General features: G+C 32.9%; 2 protein-coding genes across 2 annotated transcripts; one reads left to right on the forward strand and one right to left on the reverse strand.

The window, feature by feature from the left end:
* The first annotated feature begins 676 nt into the window (after nucleotides 1–676).
* On the forward strand, nucleotides 677–13,693 carry LOC116017031 (DExH-box ATP-dependent RNA helicase DExH16, mitochondrial-like). Its single transcript, XM_031257536.1, has 17 exons — nucleotides 677–1,083; nucleotides 2,171–2,294; nucleotides 2,388–2,509; nucleotides 2,618–2,808; nucleotides 3,515–3,655; nucleotides 4,006–4,128; nucleotides 4,689–4,766; nucleotides 5,146–5,314; nucleotides 6,292–6,404; nucleotides 6,780–6,860; nucleotides 7,006–7,071; nucleotides 7,198–7,262; nucleotides 11,324–11,369; nucleotides 11,473–11,589; nucleotides 12,411–12,502; nucleotides 12,581–12,747; nucleotides 13,308–13,693. Exons 1-16 carry the CDS (start codon nucleotides 1,017–1,019, stop codon nucleotides 12,705–12,707), a joined length of 1,722 nt encoding a protein of 573 aa, XP_031113396.1. The 5' UTR covers nucleotides 677–1,016; the 3' UTR covers nucleotides 12,708–12,747; nucleotides 13,308–13,693.
* A 536-nt stretch (nucleotides 13,694–14,229) lies between these two features.
* LOC116016769 (homocysteine S-methyltransferase 2-like) lies at nucleotides 14,230–22,262 on the reverse strand. Its single transcript, XM_031257163.1, has 7 exons — nucleotides 21,923–22,262; nucleotides 17,845–17,901; nucleotides 17,261–17,493; nucleotides 17,053–17,182; nucleotides 16,266–16,469; nucleotides 15,146–15,217; nucleotides 14,230–14,586 (listed from the first exon to the last, which is right to left on the reverse strand). Exons 1-7 carry the CDS (start codon nucleotides 22,106–22,108, stop codon nucleotides 14,404–14,406), a joined length of 1,065 nt encoding a protein of 354 aa, XP_031113023.1. The 5' UTR covers nucleotides 22,109–22,262; the 3' UTR covers nucleotides 14,230–14,403.
* Between the last annotated feature and the right edge of the window lie 379 nt (nucleotides 22,263–22,641).

Consider the following 22,641-nt stretch of genomic DNA (forward strand, 5'->3'; position numbering starts at 1 on the left):
ACATTACTTATAGGGGAAATTGTAGTACTTTTGATGAAAAATGAAATATTTTTACATCAAAATGTAAAAGTATTGTACATTTTCCCTATCAATAGTATTACACTTTCCTTTATATAAGCAACAAACATTTGATTAATATTAAAATTTTTAATATACGTATTACATTTTAATATTGACTTGGTTCACAGTTAAGAATTCGTGAGACAGTCTCGTGATCCTTAGAAAAATTATTTTTTTAAAAAAATGAGTAATTTTGTAAAAATTATTTTTTAGATTTCTAAACTGATTCGAAAAATAAAATAAAATAATAAATTATATGATACTCCGTAATAAGGAAGAGTTGAACTACAAGATCACAGGCAAATTATTGTGTGGACCATGGTCCACATAGCTGTGTGAACCATGAACATAAGGTACATTATTTTTGTACTGAAGGTACATTATTTTTATACTGAAGGTACATTATTTTATAGTACTATAAAATAATGTACCTTCAGTACAAAAATAATATACCCTAAAATAATGTACTTTATGTACAAAAATAATGTACTTTTAGTATATTAAAAATGTACTTTTTATTTATGATCCACACAGTTGTGTGGACCATGGTCCATGCAATAATGATTGAAAATCACAAGGTAAGAACGAACCCAGGAGAAGAGGAGAAGAAAGAAGTTGGAGATGCCTTATAAATCGGCACGTTCTACTAATCCTGATTATCCGGCGCCTATGTGTATATATAGGAAAGAACTCAAATTGCATTATTTTTAAAGGAACCAAAATTTGTTGCAGACCCGATTTCGGAGTTGCTTACTTCTCCAATGCTGTCGGTGCACGTAAAGGATTTCATCACCGCTATCTCCTCCGATATTTCGATGCCCTTTGATTTCTCTTTGAACTGTTATCAATCGCGGTTGCTCTTGATATTCCCAAAAGGGAAGTAAGAGTAAGAAAGTAAAAGAAAACCAATTGAAAGGGTTTTTTCAAAAAAAACCAATTGAAAGGTACCAGAAATTATGGCTTCTATATTCCGCCGCAGACTCTTGCCTGGTAACATCGTTTGGCGTATTGCACAATTCAAAGGTTTTTTCTCCCCTTAAAATCCTTTTATGCTTCAACTATGCTTTCAATAGTTCTGGGAATTAATGAAGTTTTTTCTTTATTTTGTGAGGTGAGGTTGAGAATATTGGTTTCAAATTGGATTTTTCTTTCAGTAGTGTACTAGTGTATAAATAAGTGCGGATACAATGAAAATTTGCAAGTGAAAATGTGAAATGTCTTCTTTTTTAAATGTAATTTTCTTAATGAAGAATTAAAGTTTTGATTTTTTTCTGAGTCTGAAAACCCCGGGAGTGTATAAATGTGTGTATGTGGATATTGGTAAAAGATGGAGGTATAATTTGGTCCTGTTTATGATCATAAATAAACTTCAGTGTTTCATTTGAATTTATGGTGAATGCAAATTTATCCTTGATTTTGCTTTGTAATTCAGTCTCATGTTCAAGGGGCAGTGAAATGCATTGTTATTGTAAGCTGACAAATCTGGAGTATATGTTTGGGTTACCGGTTATGGTAATTTTTATGGTGTGTTTATAATTTTCTTTTTCCGTGTGGTCTTGTAGATTGTATGTGTCTGGGTTGGTATGCCAAGGGCTAGGATGAAGGGGAGTGAAAGAAAGGGTGGGAGGCGGTTATTTACCATATTATATTATATCCACCAATATAAGAGAATGGAAGTGGAACATATAGGGTGGTAATATTGCCAGAGTAGTATTATCAACACTTCCATAATAGGACTAAATGAGAAATTAGTTCTCCTTTGCTTCATATTTTTAATTACCAAATCACTTCCACTTCCAAAAAGCATGAATCAATATTAAAAGCTTCATATGTCATGTGACTTATTCAATTAGTTTCATTGAACATAGGAAAAAGGAGAATATTGTACTGATTTTCTTTATCTTTACAAATGCTAACATGCCCCGATACCATATAGGTAACAAGAAGCTGAACTTATAGGGTATACTTTCAACACTCTCCCTTAAATTGGAGCATGTATATCATATGCTCAAAGCTAATGTTACTAATATACTCAATCTGTTAAATGATTTCTTTGCCACCTTCTTCCCCCCATCTGTTGCTGAAGTTGTTTCTCTTTTCTGTTGGACAGATAATGTTGAGTTATATTCGCTTTCTTTGGATATAAAACATAAAATTCCTCTTGGTGTTTGTAATTGTTCAAGGCAGTGGAGCAGTTTAGCTGGCACAAAGAAAGTGGATTTTACAGACCTTACGTATGAAATATATATTACAGTGCTTGTTTATTCTCCCCCTTTGATGAACTGCAATATTCATAATGCTTATATTTTCTTTCATTATGGTACTAGTCGTCCTCACACATGGTACCCAATTGCACGACAGAAAAAACGGAATGTTGTTTTACATGTGGGTCCAACAAACAGTGGTAAAACACATCATGCCCTCAAACAACTCCAGTCAAGTTCTTCTGGTAAATTCCAAATGCTATTATTATCAGAATTCCATTGTTTCTATTTTCCTGGTCTTTTGTATAGTCAAGTTAATTCATATAAGATAACCAGTTCAAATTAATCTACAGGTATTTATTGTGGACCATTGAGGCTGTTGGCATGGGAGGTGGCAAAAAGGTTGAACAAGGCAAAAGTTCCTTGTGACCTTATGACTGGGCAAGAAAGGGAGGAAGTTGATGGTGCAAAGCATATGGCTGTTACTGTAGAAATGGCTGATGTGACTTCCAACTATGGATGTGCTGTTATTGATGAGATTCAGGCATGTAATTTGTTTATAGCTTAATTTACTTACAAAAACATAAAAAATGTTAATTAAGAAACACTGTTATCCATTCAAAATGACAGCAAATCTACCATGATTCAGTAGACACATCATAAAAAGCCTTGTTGTACTTAAAATTTACACATTCTTGATTCTTCCATACAGGCTGCATTAGCTAATGCTTCATGTTTTTGAAGCAGAATACAGGTTTTTATTCAATTTTGTTTGCACTTAGTACTGTTAGTAGGTAGGTATCACATATTTATTGGGATGTGACTTTGCTAGCCCTTTATTGGGATGTGTAGAGTTATTTTTTCATTTTTTGTAGGTAAGGTACCATGAATTCTTTCAATTTTTGAGTTTCTGAGTGGAATTTAAGCTATCTCCTTAACTACACTAGGCACAGACCTGATCAGGGTACCAAATAGTGGTGTTTCTTATGATTTGTAGTCTTATATGCAATCTTATAGTTTGAATAGTCTGTATGAGCAGCGATTGTGTTTGTTTTTAACCCTATGTAATAATAACTAATGTTGTATTAAATGCAACCAGAATGATTAATTGTCAGTATTGCTTTTAAACTAATTAGCACTATCATTACACATTATAAGTACTATCAAGCTGAGGTCGATACACAGACGCAATTCTTCATCTATTTTTGTGAAACTGATTTTGTGTAACTATTATTCTCTATTTTGTATAGATGATTGGGTGCAGAACAAGGGGTTACTCATTTACACGTGCTTTATTAGGAATATCTGCTGACGAGCTGCACTTGTGTGGAGATCCTGCAGCTGTTCCTTTAATTGAGGAAATCCTTAAAGTGACTGGTGATAGTCTCAAGGCATGTTTTCCTAGTTTGTGTCAACTTTTTAATTCTTTTTTTTTTTAATCTTTTATAAATGGGAGAAAAGATCCATAGACTGGGAAGTGCTTGTTTTGAACTTCTAAAAGCACTGATGGGAAAAGGAATCTCGAACTCTATTCACATTATCAGTTTCATGAAAAATGAATAGTATAATAAAACCTAATTATTGTGGATCTGAATTGATAGTTTGTTCAGAAACGTGTAAACGATACTTGGGATAATCTTGGTAGGCTACTCATTTATCCCAAATTTGTGATGCTTGATGTCTTATGATTTTTGACTGCTACAATAATAACTATTTCTTATTTCTCTACTATGCTTCCTAGGTTGAATACTATGAGAGGCTCTCACCCCTTGTCCCGTTAAAGGTTCCTTTGGGCCCTTTCTCCAACATACGGACTGGCGACTGCATTGTGGCCTTTTCACGTGCTAAAATTTATAGGTTTAAGGTGAGTTTCCAATATCTGGACACGTTGTAAGTCTCGCATCAGCATGGACATTGAGCACCAGCCAATCACTCCATACACCACCCATACTCCCTCCCCTCTAAAGAAGTGATAATGTGACTATGTTTAGATTATAAGTTGGATTTAAATTTATTACAAAATTTTAAAGTTAACATGACAAACCCGTCTAGGTATGCAGTAAAGCACTCCCCCCCCCCCCCCCCCCCCCCCATGACTCCTACCAAACTTTTCCACTGCTATGTATAGGCTGTAGGCCTCAATGAACAAGCCATTGCTTTTGCATGCTGTGGATTTGTCTATCACATAATGATTCATCAATTAAATACATTTGATACAGTTTACTGTTTTCTTGCTGTCTAAGAGTATGTTTGTGCCATTTATGGATAACCTATATTTGGTCATGAATGATTTTAGCAGTATCCTTGAATTTGGGAATTATATTCGCGTTCAATCTGCATACACTGCTCGGTGGTCTGTAAGCAATTGACTAATAAACTTATAAACTGTTCTCTGTCTCTTATCTTCTTTGGTGATGCTGACAGAAACAAGTTGAAATTGAAGGAAAGCATCTTTGCTCTGTTGTTTATGGTTCATTGCCACCAGAGACTCGGACCAGACAGGTGGAGCTTCTGCCTCTAATCCCTCTATGTATTGTCTCTGATTAGGACCAGATTAGTCTTCATATGAAGTTCGAAATGTTCTCCAGTTTGTTATTGGTGGCTTCCCTCACTTACCATTATGAATTTTGCAATGATGTGGATATCTAGCTTGTGTTATCCAAGTCACCTCCTTGAGTGAGGAATTCATTTTCTTATCCTACTTTATACTTTCCCTTAATTCCACCTTTCTCTGTGCTGTAATTATAATTCATATATTAGTTTGAAATATTGTAATTTAAAGCTGAAAATACCTAATAGCATTCATCTGTTTTCTGTGTGTACAATTTCTATATCTAATGCAACTGCAGTAGCTAATCAGTTATGTTCTTTCTGGCTGCAGGCAACAATGTTCAATGATGCAAACAGTGACTCTGATGTTCTGGTGGCAAGTGATGCGATTGGAATGGGTCTCAATCTTAACATATCTAGAATTATCTTTTCTACATTACAAAAATTCGATGGCGTGCAAATGCGGGATCTGTCTGTACCTGAGATAAAACAGATTGCCGGTACATTTTCATCTCTATTTTGAAGTAAAAGGATCACTGATTTAGTAAGATCAAAGGTGGTGTTTGATTGGGCACTTTTATATCCTATTATTAGATTTGATTCTAATTACCATGTTTGTTTGTCTACTTTTACTACCTTGCTATTGGATTCAGATCCTTTAGTAATCATAAAAGTTAATCCTCTTTTAAACATTGGAATAAAAAATGAGGAAGGAAAATAAAATAAAATAAGGTATGTATTCTCCATGCTTTCAATGTAGAGTTTAATTTATATACACATATATATATGTGTATATATATTATGCACTTTTATGTATTTGTTTATATATATTGTGGCTTCCCAATAGCTTCATGTATTAATTCTAATTTCACTTGTTGTCCCTTGACAATGGTGGCACTTTCAATTTTAATCCTTGACTATCAATTTAACCAAATTTAGACCCTTGACTTTTTCAATGAATCAATTCAATCCAGAATTTATAAAATGCCTTCACATACAAAGGGTAAAGTTTTGTGAAATGTCTACAAAATGAGGACATTTTGGAATGAATTTGGTCAATTTGAAAAAGTTGAGGGACTAAATTTTGTTGAGTTTATAGTTGTGTAAGTATGCTAGATATGTTTTCATTGCATTGAAAAAAATGGAATGGAGAAAAAAAAATGAAGAATTAATATTTTGTTTAAAGAAAGGTTGGAGATAAGTTTTTTTTTTGAGGCTTGTTAATTCTTGTAATGAAATTAAATTATTAGTGCATTGTAATATGCTGAATATATATATAGGAGGGTACTGTTTTTGTCACCTTGTCATGACTAGTTGTCCCTCAACATATCATTTCATTGCTTGGGCTAAAACAAATATTGATCATATTTTGTCTTTCTGAGTAAATAAATTTGTTTGATACTTTGACTTACTTTATTCCTCTTGTGAACTGTCAAATCTTACAACTCGTAATCACTATTTTCCCTTTCCCTTGTAGGAAGGGCAGGCAGGTATGGATCTGAGTATCCTGTTGGTGAAGTGACTTGTTTTTCTTATAAGGATCTACCTTTACTTCATTCGGCATTGAATTCTCCATCTCCTATACTTGAGGTATTGGCAAACTGCAAGCTGACTACTTTTGACAAGTACATTTTTTGTTCCGTTTTGTTTGTCCTACTTTCCTTTTAGTTCGTCTCAAAATAATGTCCACTTCCTATTTAAACACCACTTATGTTTTATTTTTCCCAATTTACGCTTTATGCCTTTTCAATTTTTAGAATATCATACAATATGGGCCACATTGACTTTGACTTACAAACATAAAAGTAGAGGGGCAAACTTGGAAAGTAAATCACATTTTATTTATTTCCTTGAAACCCATACCAAATACAAATACCCCTTATTTTGGGACAGAGGGAGTATTTAACATTTGGATAATATGTGAACTATACTAATACTGGATAGAAACATGCTTTTGTAATGCAGAAAGCTGGGCTATTCCCAAACTTTGACCTTCTATATATGTATTCTCGTCTACACCCAAAGCATGGCCTATACCACATACTGGTAGGTTGATAATATCACTTTGCTTTATATGCTGCATCTCGTCATACAGTGTGTGCTGCTGTGATGGTTAAATGCTAATGATACTGTTGTTTCTCAGATCTGCCCTATTCTAATGCTGATAGCTCTATACATGTTGTCTTTCCAGGAACACTTTGTAGATAATGCAAAGTTGTCAGCGAATTATTTTATCTGTAATATTGAAGACTTGTTGGTAGGCTCTTTTATTCCATGTAGTCAATTGATTTCTTTTTAACTTATAAACGGGTGTATTTTAGTCAAGGTTCTATTTGCTTCTTGCAATCCACCTTCTTGATGGTTGTGCTGTATTTGATTGCAGAAAGTTGCTTCTATTATTGATGAGTTACCACTTAGTTTGCATGATAAGTATCTCTTTTGTATAAGGTAACATCATAAGCTTATTCCAAGAGAAATAGTAATTCAATTGATTGCATAGGCCACATAGTCCTTACATTCATCTGTTTTGAAAAAGTGTAAATCTNCCCCCCCCCCACCCCCCACCCCCATGACTCCTACCAAACTTTTCCACTGCTATGTATAGGCTGTAGGCCTCAATGAACAAGCCATTGCTTTTGCATGCTGTGGATTTGTCTATCACATAATGATTCATCAATTAAATACATTTGATACAGTTTACTGTTTTCTTGCTGTCTAAGAGTATGTTTGTGCCATTTATGGATAACCTATATTTGGTCATGAATGATTTTAGCAGTATCCTTGAATTTGGGAATTATATTCGCGTTCAATCTGCATACACTGCTCGGTGGTCTGTAAGCAATTGACTAATAAACTTATAAACTGTTCTCTGTCTCTTATCTTCTTTGGTGATGCTGACAGAAACAAGTTGAAATTGAAGGAAAGCATCTTTGCTCTGTTGTTTATGGTTCATTGCCACCAGAGACTCGGACCAGACAGGTGGAGCTTCTGCCTCTAATCCCTCTATGTATTGTCTCTGATTAGGACCAGATTAGTCTTCATATGAAGTTCGAAATGTTCTCCAGTTTGTTATTGGTGGCTTCCCTCACTTACCATTATGAATTTTGCAATGATGTGGATATCTAGCTTGTGTTATCCAAGTCACCTCCTTGAGTGAGGAATTCATTTTCTTATCCTACTTTATACTTTCCCTTAATTCCACCTTTCTCTGTGCTGTAATTATAATTCATATATTAGTTTGAAATATTGTAATTTAAAGCTGAAAATACCTAATAGCATTCATCTGTTTTCTGTGTGTACAATTTCTATATCTAATGCAACTGCAGTAGCTAATCAGTTATGTTCTTTCTGGCTGCAGGCAACAATGTTCAATGATGCAAACAGTGACTCTGATGTTCTGGTGGCAAGTGATGCGATTGGAATGGGTCTCAATCTTAACATATCTAGAATTATCTTTTCTACATTACAAAAATTCGATGGCGTGCAAATGCGGGATCTGTCTGTACCTGAGATAAAACAGATTGCCGGTACATTTTCATCTCTATTTTGAAGTAAAAGGATCACTGATTTAGTAAGATCAAAGGTGGTGTTTGATTGGGCACTTTTATATCCTATTATTAGATTTGATTCTAATTACCATGTTTGTTTGTCTACTTTTACTACCTTGCTATTGGATTCAGATCCTTTAGTAATCATAAAAGTTAATCCTCTTTTAAACATTGGAATAAAAAATGAGGAAGGAAAATAAAATAAAATAAGGTATGTATTCTCCATGCTTTCAATGTAGAGTTTAATTTATATACACATATATATATGTGTATATATATTATGCACTTTTATGTATTTGTTTATATATATTGTGGCTTCCCAATAGCTTCATGTATTAATTCTAATTTCACTTGTTGTCCCTTGACAATGGTGGCACTTTCAATTTTAATCCTTGACTATCAATTTAACCAAATTTAGACCCTTGACTTTTTCAATGAATCAATTCAATCCAGAATTTATAAAATGCCTTCACATACAAAGGGTAAAGTTTTGTGAAATGTCTACAAAATGAGGACATTTTGGAATGAATTTGGTCAATTTGAAAAAGTTGAGGGACTAAATTTTGTTGAGTTTATAGTTGTGTAAGTATGCTAGATATGTTTTCATTGCATTGAAAAAAATGGAATGGAGAAAAAAAAATGAAGAATTAATATTTTGTTTAAAGAAAGGTTGGAGATAAGTTTTTTTTTTGAGGCTTGTTAATTCTTGTAATGAAATTAAATTATTAGTGCATTGTAATATGCTGAATATATATATAGGAGGGTACTGTTTTTGTCACCTTGTCATGACTAGTTGTCCCTCAACATATCATTTCATTGCTTGGGCTAAAACAAATATTGATCATATTTTGTCTTTCTGAGTAAATAAATTTGTTTGATACTTTGACTTACTTTATTCCTCTTGTGAACTGTCAAATCTTACAACTCGTAATCACTATTTTCCCTTTCCCTTGTAGGAAGGGCAGGCAGGTATGGATCTGAGTATCCTGTTGGTGAAGTGACTTGTTTTTCTTATAAGGATCTACCTTTACTTCATTCGGCATTGAATTCTCCATCTCCTATACTTGAGGTATTGGCAAACTGCAAGCTGACTACTTTTGACAAGTACATTTTTTGTTCCGTTTTGTTTGTCCTACTTTCCTTTTAGTTCGTCTCAAAATAATGTCCACTTCCTATTTAAACACCACTTATGTTTTATTTTTCCCAATTTACGCTTTATGCCTTTTCAATTTTTAGAATATCATACAATATGGGCCACATTGACTTTGACTTACAAACATAAAAGTAGAGGGGCAAACTTGGAAAGTAAATCACATTTTATTTATTTCCTTGAAACCCATACCAAATACAAATACCCCTTATTTTGGGACAGAGGGAGTATTTAACATTTGGATAATATGTGAACTATACTAATACTGGATAGAAACATGCTTTTGTAATGCAGAAAGCTGGGCTATTCCCAAACTTTGACCTTCTATATATGTATTCTCGTCTACACCCAAAGCATGGCCTATACCACATACTGGTAGGTTGATAATATCACTTTGCTTTATATGCTGCATCTCGTCATACAGTGTGTGCTGCTGTGATGGTTAAATGCTAATGATACTGTTGTTTCTCAGATCTGCCCTATTCTAATGCTGATAGCTCTATACATGTTGTCTTTCCAGGAACACTTTGTAGATAATGCAAAGTTGTCAGCGAATTATTTTATCTGTAATATTGAAGACTTGTTGGTAGGCTCTTTTATTCCATGTAGTCAATTGATTTCTTTTTAACTTATAAACGGGTGTATTTTAGTCAAGGTTCTATTTGCTTCTTGCAATCCACCTTCTTGATGGTTGTGCTGTATTTGATTGCAGAAAGTTGCTTCTATTATTGATGAGTTACCACTTAGTTTGCATGATAAGTATCTCTTTTGTATAAGGTAACATCATAAGCTTATTCCAAGAGAAATAGTAATTCAATTGATTGCATAGGCCACATAGTCCTTACATTCATCTGTTTTGAAAAAGTGTAAATCTTCTTGATCCATCTATAGCCCATTCTCTTTAATTTTTATTCTCCTGACTTGAAAGTTGAAAAACATTTCCCCCCTTTTTTAAGATTGTGAAAAGAGAGTCAGAGAGAGAAAGGATTGGATACTTTTTCCTTTTTAACCGTCTATTACTTGTATTATTTTCTGGTACCAGTCATTTTGAAGATATTTATGAACCATGGTTAAGGTTGAAGCCTTGAGACCATAAGCTATGGGGTTTCTAATTTAATTTTAAAATCTAGCCAATTTACAAATTTATATTCAATATTTTATTGGAATAGTTACTACTTACTAGTTTACTGGTAATTAGTTAACTAAACTTGTATTGAATCTGCCTCCACCACCCTGTGGAGAGGAGGGGGTGTTTTATTTTGGGGAAAAGGGGCAGGGGGTTGGTGGGAGGAGGAGAGATATATCTACAATACTTGGTAGCCTACAATTTCAGCAGTTCTATTTTGGATTATCCAACCTTGTCTCTGATGACTAAGGACCCGTTTACTAAATGGAAATTTTCTCCAGTTTTCTGGAAATTTGGAAAACTGGAAAACAGAAAACATGTTTACTAGCACAATTTTCCATTTTGAAAACAGGAAATAATTTTCCAGTTTTCAAGAAAACTGAAACACTAACAAAAACTGTTTTCCATTTAGAAAACAGAATCAGCTATCATCTATTAGGCTATATGTCACTATAACCGCATTCTCACCATTATCTACTTACATATTTATTCATTACTATGATTACATTTATTATCATCTTCTTTTACTTATCATCATCTTCTATCTTTTCTGTTAGTAAACAGGCCCTAAATTTCCTTGTTGCTATTTATTTAGTGAACTAAATCCTAACTAGTTGACATCCAATAATCTTAGTTTGCCTTAGAATAATTCAAGTGTTGATGAATCGGTATGTGTTGTCTGCAGTCCTGTTGATGTGGTCGATGACCTCTCAACTCAGGGCCTCATCCAAGTAAGATCCGTTGCCAATTGCTAGTATATTTTTCTTTGTCCAAGCAAACTTATATTTTGAAAAGATAAATTTATTACAAGATAACTTATTTCTTGTTGGTCAGTTTGCAACAAATTATTCAAAGAGTGGCATTGTTAGACTTCGAGAAATTTTTACTCCGGGGACGCTTGAGGTGCCAAAGACACAAGTGGCACTCAAGGAACTTGAATCTATTCACAAGGTTAGTATTAATGGTTTCATTTGGGAACATGGTCCAATTTTGTAAACGAATTTCACTCTTTTGAACAATGCACAACTACCTCCCAAATATTGTTCCTTTATGTAAGGTCATTTTTCAATCTAAAATTTCAACAACACTATGTTCCTGAAGCAAGGAATTACTATATTGCACTTGTTCTTTATTGCTATTCTTTTTTGGGGTGACGAGGGAAACCTGCAGCTACTTCCTGAGGGTGTGCACTGGGTAAACCCCGCCTTGTGACCCTAGCTGGCAAAGGACTACAAGGAGGTAAACTAGCCTAGGTTGCTCATAGCTGACCAATTCAACCCAAGAAGGTTGGGATTCGAAGTTTCGAACTCACAGCCACGAGGGTGTGCACTGGGTAAACCCCGCCTTGTGTCCCTAGCTGGCAAAGGACCACAAAGAGGTAAATTAGCTTAGGTTGCCCATAGCTGACCGGTTCAAACCAAGAAGGCTGGGATTCGAGACCTTGTGGTTATAAGTTTGTATCATTAGTCATCTTGGCTGGGGTTACTCTTTTATTGCTGTGGTTATAAACTAGCTTAGGTTGCCCATAGCTGACCGGCTCAAACCAAGAAGGCTGAGATTCGAACTCGTGACCTTGTGGTTATAAGTTTGTATCATTAGTCATCTTGGCTGGGGTTACCTCTTTTATTGTTGTTCTTATTCTTACTACGACAGGGAGGTTTCCTTAATTCCTTTATAGAATCATGGTTTGCATCTTCTGAGGTTTTTTGGACTGAATGCATAACTGTCTCACTTTACGCAAAATATGATGCTAACTCAGCTTTCTTATGAAGGTTTTGGGGCTATATGTGTGGTTAAGTTTTCGATTAGAAGACAGCTTTCCAGACCGTGAGCTGGCTGCATCACAGAATGCTATTTGCAGCATGTAAGTGGAAATAGTGCCCCTGAGGTCCTTTAACATCATATTTTCACTGTTTATTTATATATACTCTTCTTTTGTTAGGTTGATTGAGGATTTCTTGGAAAGACTAGGGTGGCAGAAACCAATGTCAAGAATGTTGCCTCACCAACACCAAAGAAGCAGCCTCTTGAATTCACAGTTATTCCAAGTTGCCACAACAGAATATTAGCCATTTTCTGTTAACACAGAAAAACGACCACTACAGTAGGGTAAGGACAATGCTCTCCTTACCAAATTTTATTGTTACACGGGAAAATGGTCAAATAGGCCATTGAACTTTATACGAAAGAGCAATTAAGCCCTTGAATTTTAAAAAGTTGTAATTAAACACATCAAATTGTCATTTTTGTGCATCTGGGCCCAATAGCCGGCTATCTATCTGTAAAAATGGGTAATTAGGGCTCCGGTCATCTTCTTCACTGAAGAAGAAGAAGGTGACTAGCTGGTTGCCTCCTCCAAATCGAGGAAGAAGGACCTTTCACCGGTCTTAGTTGTCAGAACCCTGATTATTGGTGTTTACCTGTGGATAATGTGGATAATTTTTTAGGTAAGGAGTTCTAAGCTGTACTGACTCCACTGAGACTCGATGTCATGACCTCCCATATGAGAGAGTCACTACATGCCATCTGAGCACAAGGTGCTTGGCATCTGTTGAATAGTGATACATGTATGTCATTTGTTATTTTTGCGTGAGCATGAATAGTTCTCATGGGATTTTAATCATATTGCCCCGTCACTGATCCTTTCTTATTGCCCCTTCCTGCTTCAGAATCCTCAAGAAGAAAACTAGATTTCATAATTCTTTATGAGAAGACAAAGGTCATTGTCCTCACTACTACTATACGAGCATTCAGCATAGTTACTGAGCAAAATAGAGCTGTTGATTTCTCACTATTAGTAGCATGCTTGGGGGTTTCTGTGGATTGAGAGATTCCTGTGCAGCTTCTACAGATTCTTCCTCGCACCATGTTGTTAACCTTTAGGAGTTAATTCCTTCCTTGTATGATTATTCCCTCCATTTGATTTTAAAAAATTAAAATAGAAAAGGTCATTTTGTCATTTACAATAAGAATTCCCATTAAAATTGTCTTATTATTACTCCCTTTGTCTTATTTTATCTGGCATATATACTATATATTCTATTCATTAGTCAAATTAACTTTCTTTTTCGTTTATTTTCTTTAGTTCTTTTTACTTGTTTAAATTTGATATTTATTTTTTGTGTTGAATAGTACTTTTAAAAAATGAGACGGATAGAGTATTTTTTTAACAGTATTTGCTACATTATTTTTTAAAAATAATAATTTTGGTCAATTAATTATACATATATTGTAAACCCAATCTATGAATTATTTTCTTATATATAATTTTTTCTCATTTAATTGTATGTAAAGTGGCATTTTTAATTTACCAGTACCAGTTCTATTAAAATTAACATTGTACTGTTTGAATTTTTAAATTATTGAAGTTTTAATGTCTGTCTTGTTTCTTTCTTAAAAGTCTCCTAGCATGCATAATATATAGGATTGTATATTCTCTTTTGTATTTGATGAACATACATATACACTTTTCATAGAAACTAAACCTAAAACAAGATTAAGAAACTCATCACCCCTGTAAAATTAAAATTAAAACAACGTGAAAATTTTAAATTGATGATCGAGAAAATAGAAAATACTAATACAGACATGTAGAGATATTTCATATATAGTAACTGGCCGGACATGAATATCATATATGAAACATAACTGTACATTATTATTATCATTATTATTACTATTAACATCAGATAGATATTCAGTGGCAGAAGGCAAATAGATAAGCATTATATTGAGTGAAGAAGCTAGTATAGGTGGTGCTTCAATTCATTCTAAGCGAGAGATGGAAGATGAGTTGGTGGAGAGAAGCTTGGAAATGGCTCTGATGGTGTTAGGAGTTGTCCTACAGCAGCCTCCCACCAGCGAAGCACCAACCTCGCACCATTTCCCTACATACCACACAAACTCTCCATCTCCATCTCCATCTCCAACGCCCCTACTGGACGCCTCCTGCAAATTAAAACACCATTATTCATATATTATATTAGCAAAGCAGATCAATAATATAATATCTAAAAACATAATAAGTGTGAATGAAGGTTATACCCTTCATTTATGTCCGTTGTTTCCGTTAAGCTTTTTTGTATATTATGCTATAAAAGTTGTACCTTACAATATATTAGACAAACATACCCCTACTGTTATAACTTTCGTTATCTTTTCCACTATTATTACCATGCACATGCATTCACTATATATTTTCTTATTTTCTTCAATAATGATAATATATTATATATACATATTATATATTGGAGTTATATATTAGTTATTTTCAAAAATATAAATATAAAATTTATAAAAATATTTTACATATTATAATAATAATAATTATTATTATTAACAATAATTTAAATATCTAAATTCTAAATAAATTTAAAATTTTAATATAAAATATTAATATTGGGCACCTATTTTCTGCGCATCGCGCATAAGAAAAACTAGTATAATGTAATATAAGCAGAGAATTGAATTGAATTGATCCATGCATATATCCACTTATTTTGCTTACCACCCACAACTTCCTCTCCGGATCATAAGTCTCGCCGCTGTTGGGATACACAAGTATAGGCTTGCTCGTCACCTGCGGGCAGCCACAATATAATATATGTGTGTGAAGAAACTGCAATTAATGACAGTTACCCAACCAAGTATGTATAGTAGTTATTCAAATTTAGTTGACTTAATTCTATTTTTGCTCTTACAAACTTATAGGTATAAGTTCATTTTTATTTTTTGTTTCAAAATATCCTCCTTTGGTGGTATAGTATTATCATACGAAGTAATTGTTATACAATGGACCATGGTCCTCAAATGAAATTGTAGTAAAATTAAAATGATACTTTAATGTTGCTATAATAAAATTAGTGTGTAAGGAAAATGAAATTACAAAATAGAGCTCATGCAATAATGTATATTGTCAAATGAAATTATAATAAAATTGAAGTAATACTTTGATATTGCTATAATGAAACTAGTGTGTTTGAAAAATGAAACTAAAAAACAGAACAATATTGCAAATGAAATTGAAGTGTAATTAGAATGATACTTACTTCATGGACCGTACTACTAAATGGACCGTGGTCCACAGTAAAATTTGCCGATGGCATGACCATTTAATAGAACTATAAGTCTTGTGAATTTTTATGAAATAAACTTTATGCACTAGACTTAAGGTTTTCCCTAAAATAGACTTGTGATTTTTACAATTACACTTTTTAAAATTGCACAATAGATTTATGTATTGATAACCGTTTTATTATTAAGAAAAAATGAGAATTTTAAGTGGTTAATACTATCATTTTTAATATCATTTAACATATTTGATGACGAAAGACCAAAAAGGGTCATGCCACAATAGTACTAAGAGCAACGGCGATGTTTTGAAAAAAAAAAAAAAGAGACTAAAAGTGGGATGCCACATATAAATTTAGGACAAAAAGGAAAAATGACTTAACATTTATAATTGAATAGACCGAAATGTTGTACGTCCTTGTATTTAAGGCCTTTTAAACGAAATACTCAGACCAAAAGGAAGGTTTTAAAAAAAAAGGAATTAAAAGTGAACTGAAAACTATAAATTTAGAACCAAAAATGAAATTAACTCAATTTAATTAATTTGTTATACATACCTTTTGGATTGCTTGTACCAGTCCATGAATATATCTGGGAGGAGTGCAATTGATTCCAACACTCACAACTTGCGAACATGAATCCGCAATTGAAGCGCATTCTTCTATTGAATCTCCACTCACTACGTTTGCCCCATCCTTAGAATTGAAGGAAAACCAGCCTGGAACTTTGATGCTTTCTTCCTCAAGAAGTTGGGCATAGGCCTACGTTACATCAAATACAATATAATATAATTGACATACAAGAGTTTAATTAACTTAATGTCCTGACTGAAAATTAAATGATGAACTAGCTTAGTTAGGGTAAGGTAACAGCTATATATATTAAGCTAGCTTAATGTGCCCTTTGCTATGAATTTCTGAGGTTTGCTATATCGCTCTAGAGCTTTCTTGCATTTGTACATAACATCTTATAGTTTGTATAATTTTCTAGAAGCATATACATAACACCAGAGATGGTAGAGATTCTTAGAATAGAGTTTTTGAGAGGGTTGTAGAAACTAATTTCTAACCATATGATCTAGTCGATCTCCACCGTCCCGTCCATTAAAGAGCTGAGGTGGCTTGGAATTGGTACAAATACCTTAAGGGGACACATTTGTAACAATTCTATAGTTCAAACAATCTAAGTTCTTTATAAAGAAGTTCTTTCTTAGACTTTCTTGCCAGATTTTGAATTTATTACTCAAATACTTAATTAGTTATTCCATCGTTTACTTGACATCACTTCCGAGTGTTGATGTAACGAGAACGGAGTCCGTGACATTAATTAGACATACATATATACCTGGGCTTCCAATTTGTTTGGGATTGTCTCAAATGCTATGAGATCAGCTCCAGAATCCGCTAGAATTTGAACTCTTCTCCGGTGAAAATTCTTCAAGGTCTCAATGGTGACGGTATCCCCGTACATCCCACTACATATATAGCGCACCATATATACAACATTCATTAAAAGTTAAAACATAAAATAAAATATATACAATTTCACTGACCTGTATTCAGAACCATCGGCCAAATAAGCTCCATAACTCCCAACAGAGGCAGCAACTAAGATTGGCCGTTGCTTTGTGCTTGTTTCATCTCCATTAATAATGTCCCAACAACCTTTGGTGGCTCTGTCATTATAAATGTCCCGTGCCTCACATGCGATTTGCACGCTTCGTTTCAATAAGGATTCTCCTTCTTCCCTCGATAAGCCCTTGGCTTCAAATCCTTGGAGGGTAGCCTATATAGTATAAGTAGTAGGGAAGGCACAACTTTTTAGACTTGATTGTTTAAACCTCCAATCTCGAGGGTAGCCTATGTAGTACAAATACAAGAAAGCTATAGCTAGTAACTAAGGTGTAACTTTATGGACTTGCAATTACCACTACGCCAAAAGGTATAGCTAGTAACAAAAGCCCAACTTTATTTTTTTATATCGCTAGATATTTTCGAGAGGTTGGGTGCTGGACTTAACCCTTTAAGCCTTTTACTAGCCTGCCCAGTCTCCATTATCCAATAAAGCATATCGGATCGATCTTAGTAGTAAACAAATTAATTAATTAAAATATAACACTTGGCGTGTAAATCCAACCTGATAAGATGCAGATATTATGATGTTTGCACCAGCTTCAAGGTAATCCAAGTGCACCTGTAACATGATTACAACAGGGGAATAATCAAATATCAACATATATGTAACCTAAACGTACAAGTGCTCCTATTAATTAGTAGGTCTAATAGCCAGATTTTAGGGTGTGCAAGATGTGGCATCGCAGAAGGTCCCAAAATTTTGGAAGCTCCTAGTCCAGTCCTGGCCTAATAATTAGTATATGTTTTGTGATTATTTTGGTCCAAAATTAGATTTTTTGCATTTTTCTCTTTGCAATTTTTCTTCCATTCGCAGTTTATTTATACTTTGATAGGCCTCACTTATTTACCAGCACAGGACCACGGCCAGGCAAATAAAAAAACCGAATTAGAGTATAGAGACGCGTACACATCATCATTATAATTAATATTTTCGATCTAGTCTAGACTTATAAACATGAATACATATACTATTACAAAAGAAACACACATAGACAACAGTACAAAGAAAACAATTTTTTGACAAAATCTGCTCAAAAAGCTTGAAAAGAATACTTTGAGACCTAAGGATAAAAGTTTGATTGTTTTTGGGTTTATTTTAATTAATTAAATAATAATTAACTAGCCTGATAAGTATTGCATGCAGAACACAGATGTCGAATGAATTCCACGTTGAGACTAAAAAACAACTATGACGTGGCAAGATAAGCTTACCCACGTCACTGGTAAGATACAACATGGTGGGACCCACCTTCATTTAGGGGGGCATGCTACACCCCACTAATTTTATCACTCATCTTTCACAAACAAACCAAAATCCTAAATATTAGTAAATTTAAAATTAAAATTTAAAAAGGACATTAAGAAAATGATTGATTGATTGATTTGTGGATGATAAAATTAGGAATTCCCATTTTCCTTAGAGAATAGAAAAAGTAGAGTCGTTCCACTAATATTAAACTCAAAGGTAAAATACATAAAAATTGATTTATTATATAAGATATAAGAAACAACATAACAATATTATAATAATTTATTTCAAACTAATTTTAAAATTAGATTAAAAACTTTGAACTTTAACTATTTTAATTGTCCCTCAAAATAAATATTACAGACCATATTAAGGAAATTAGTAAAGTTTCACTAAGAACATCCACAATAATGAATTTTGAAAGGCTTTTGCAGGTTTTTAAACATATGTGGAGGAGAGAGAACGTGAAGAGTTTTCATGCAAAACCTTATTTTTATCAGAATTGTGAGATCCAATAATGAAAAAAAAAAAAACAAAAACAAACTCTCTTACTTGTTGCGTAAATTGCAACCACAGCGCCCAATCGGGCACACGCATTACACGAGCTCGCTGGGCACGTTAATCTGAAGCTTTTCTTTTATCTTTTTATTTTTTGTTGTTCAGATTTATTTTGCTTTTTTTTTTTTTACCCCTATTCATTTTTCACATCTCTCTTTCCTAATCGCGTCTACAAAAACTCTTCAAATCTATGCCTATTAAGAATGCTCTAATATGGTAGCACAAAATTTCGTACTCCATAATAAGAAAACAATTATCCTAAAGACAGTACAGTGATGGGCCTAACGGTCCCTAAAAATCAAAATATATTCTTAAAGAATTTGTTTTCAAATCAATGAATGACAACATCCCAAACATATTCTTAATTTAATGGGTTCGAGCCTCATTGGAGGTAATACTGACTCTTGTGCTTCAATAGGTTGAGAAAATAGTTATGAACATATACTGCATTGTGTTGAGAAAATAGTTATGAATAGATACTGCATTATAATAGAGTTAGTAGTATTCAAAAAAAAAATAAAAAATTAAACTGTTCGACGAGGTACTAGAAGTTCCCAACCACAATACCTTTTGAAGAATGCCACGAAAGTTAGTTACTTTCTCCTATTAAATACGGAGTATAAAACAAATATTCATAATGTGACATATATAACGTTTATTAAATGATTTTTTTTTCAATAACTTGTGACGAATTAATGGACCTTATCCTAAATGATTAATAAAAACTTATGTAACAATAATTTTAAAAACATATTATATAATTTGACTTACTAGATAATGAAAATTATGAAATTTAATACAAAATTGACATGACTTTTTTTTTTTTTTACCAGTAAGACCTTGTTCGGTAACATAGTTAGCTTATCAGTTAATTTTTGACTTATTTGACCACTATTAGTTGTTTGACTTGGTTAAACAGTCAATATACGCGTTTGATTAATTAGCTTTTTGTAGTAGTTTATTGATTTAAAATGCTAAACTTCAAAAAACTGCTCAAAATAACTTTTTCGATTAGCTTTTTAAAAATTAAAGTCATTTTGCATGTAATCAGTTATCAGCTAACAACTAATTTAATAAACATCTTTCTATTATCAATTAGTGCTATCAACTAGTCAAACCACTAACCTAATCGGCTTACAACTATCAACTATTTAACAAACACCCTAAATCTTGTATTGTTGATCTACTAACTACTTTAATTTATTAAGCCACAATTAATTAGTAAAAATTAATAATATAAATTTAAAAATTATACTACTCTCCTATACTAAAATCACTATATAAGAATTACTTTCTAATTGTTTTAAAGGGACTAATATGTGTAGTATTTTTTTTTTGTATTTAATTATCATGTAAATTCTTTTTCAAGATGGTATGTATTGGTTTGTGATAGTACAACCAATAATTCGCAGGCCGTGACGATACCACATGCATCAAGTAAGATGGTTTTATTTGAAAAATAGCAATTTTTTTTTGGGTAAATACAAAGAGCGTTATACGTCGCACCGATTGACACGAATTGAGATTGAAAACAGATCATACAAATAATATTTAAATGGCAAGTTATAAACACCCTCAAAAGCGCATCCAACTAATTAATTTCCACCACGTAATTATTACTAGGAAAAGCAAATAAAACACAGATTGGCACGTCTAGCTGAGAATTAAAGTTAATTCTTAATAGTTAATAAAATTAACTAATTAAAATTAAAGTGTTTGATATATTAATTTTTGAATTAGAGGTGTAAAAAGACATAAAAGGATAAAGAAAAAATTATAATTTTTGTCCCTAAGTTATAGGATAATTGCAGAATTCGTCCATAAGTGTTTGTCATACTCATTTTTCGTTCCTAAGTTGTCATTGGCGTTGTACTTTTCATCATTTTACTAATAAAATATTAAGAAATTTACAATTTTAGTATAATTCAAGGATGAAAAGTGAACACAAAAGTGACCAACACTCGGAGTGAATTCTACAATTATCATACTCCCTCCGTCCCTAATTGTTTGTCTCATTTACTTTTTGCACGGTTTTTAATGCAACATAGCAAATGATATTAACTTTCCAATTTTGCCCTTCAAAAGTAGGTGTAATTTGTACAAAGTACAATCGTACTTATCTCATTAATGGTCTAAAAAGTTGAAAAGTCAAAAGGGTAAATTGGGAAATGTAGAATGATAGTTATGTTCAATTTTAAAAAGAGGACATTATTTTGGGACAAACTAAAAAGGAAAGTAAGACAGGTAAAATGGAACGGAGGGAGTATAATTTAGAGACGAAAAATACAATTAAGAAATTAAAATTTTGATTAATGAAGAATAGATGGTGCCATTTTTAAAAACTAATAAAGAAAATGAAAAAAGTTAAAATTTATAAGCTTTTTTTTTTTTTGTATAATTTTTAAAATTAACTATTATTTTAAATTTATAATGTAATAAACGGAGCTTATAATTTATTTGTAAGCTATATCAAACGTAGCCACAAGCCAAAAGTAAGTAAATACATAAGATGAACCTAGACTAGGAAACAGGAAATATTCACTTTTAAACTCCTCCCTTAATTAAATCCCGAAAAGAAAGCTTATTATTGTATAAATATAATACATAAGGACCCTCTGATCTTTTAGAATTTAGAGAGATGATATTTCCCTTTACTAACATTAATCAATAATCGATTATCTGATTATATGATTATATGAAAAAGTAATTAAAAAAAAAAAAGAAGTAATAATAAATTAAAGAGCCATATATCCAACATGTAACGTATACGTACCCTTCGAATGAGGTGAGGAGAGCTGAGAAGGCATTTGGCACTCCAAAGAGGGTCATCCAGGTCGGCGCCATGTCGCTCGAGCTCCGTCGCCAGGCCGCCGTCTATGACGGCGTAGCCACCGCACCGGCGGAGGAGATCCGTCATGATCGAAGATGATGACGACTGTTCAAAGCTTTTCAGGCCCATCGTATATATGATTGCAGCCTAAAATTTGCAGGTTAAGGGAAAGAGGTTGGCGAGTTAAGAAGGGAAGAAGGTGATTGAAGTAATGAGCAGATCAAAGAAATATCAACTTCAATTCTAATACTTGTCTAGGTGCAATGACTACACGTCTCCACCTTTGCTTCTCAATTTACCACATATATACAAATCTTACATGTTTAATTTACTAAACTACCCTTATATAATATATTATATCAACTTTTTCTTGAAAAAAAAATATATGAAGGACTTCAAGATAGATAATATTGAATATGAGATCCTCTAATTAGATCAAAAGTTTGTGTCATTAGATAATCAAGCTTTTGGTTCATTATTATTATTTCTTTTTAAAAATTGATTAGGACTAAAATAATTAACTTTAAAAGAGTTAATTCCATTTTTGGTCCTATATTTATAGGTGGTAATTCACTTTTAGTCCTTTTTTATTAGAACATTCACTTTTGGTCCTAGTATTATTGCAAAGACATGACAATTTTTTGTCCTTTATCAACAAAAAC

This window comes from Ipomoea triloba, chromosome 4, assembly GCF_003576645.1.
Source record: "Ipomoea triloba cultivar NCNSP0323 chromosome 4, ASM357664v1".
NCBI classification, from domain to species: domain Eukaryota; kingdom Viridiplantae; phylum Streptophyta; class Magnoliopsida; order Solanales; family Convolvulaceae; genus Ipomoea; species Ipomoea triloba.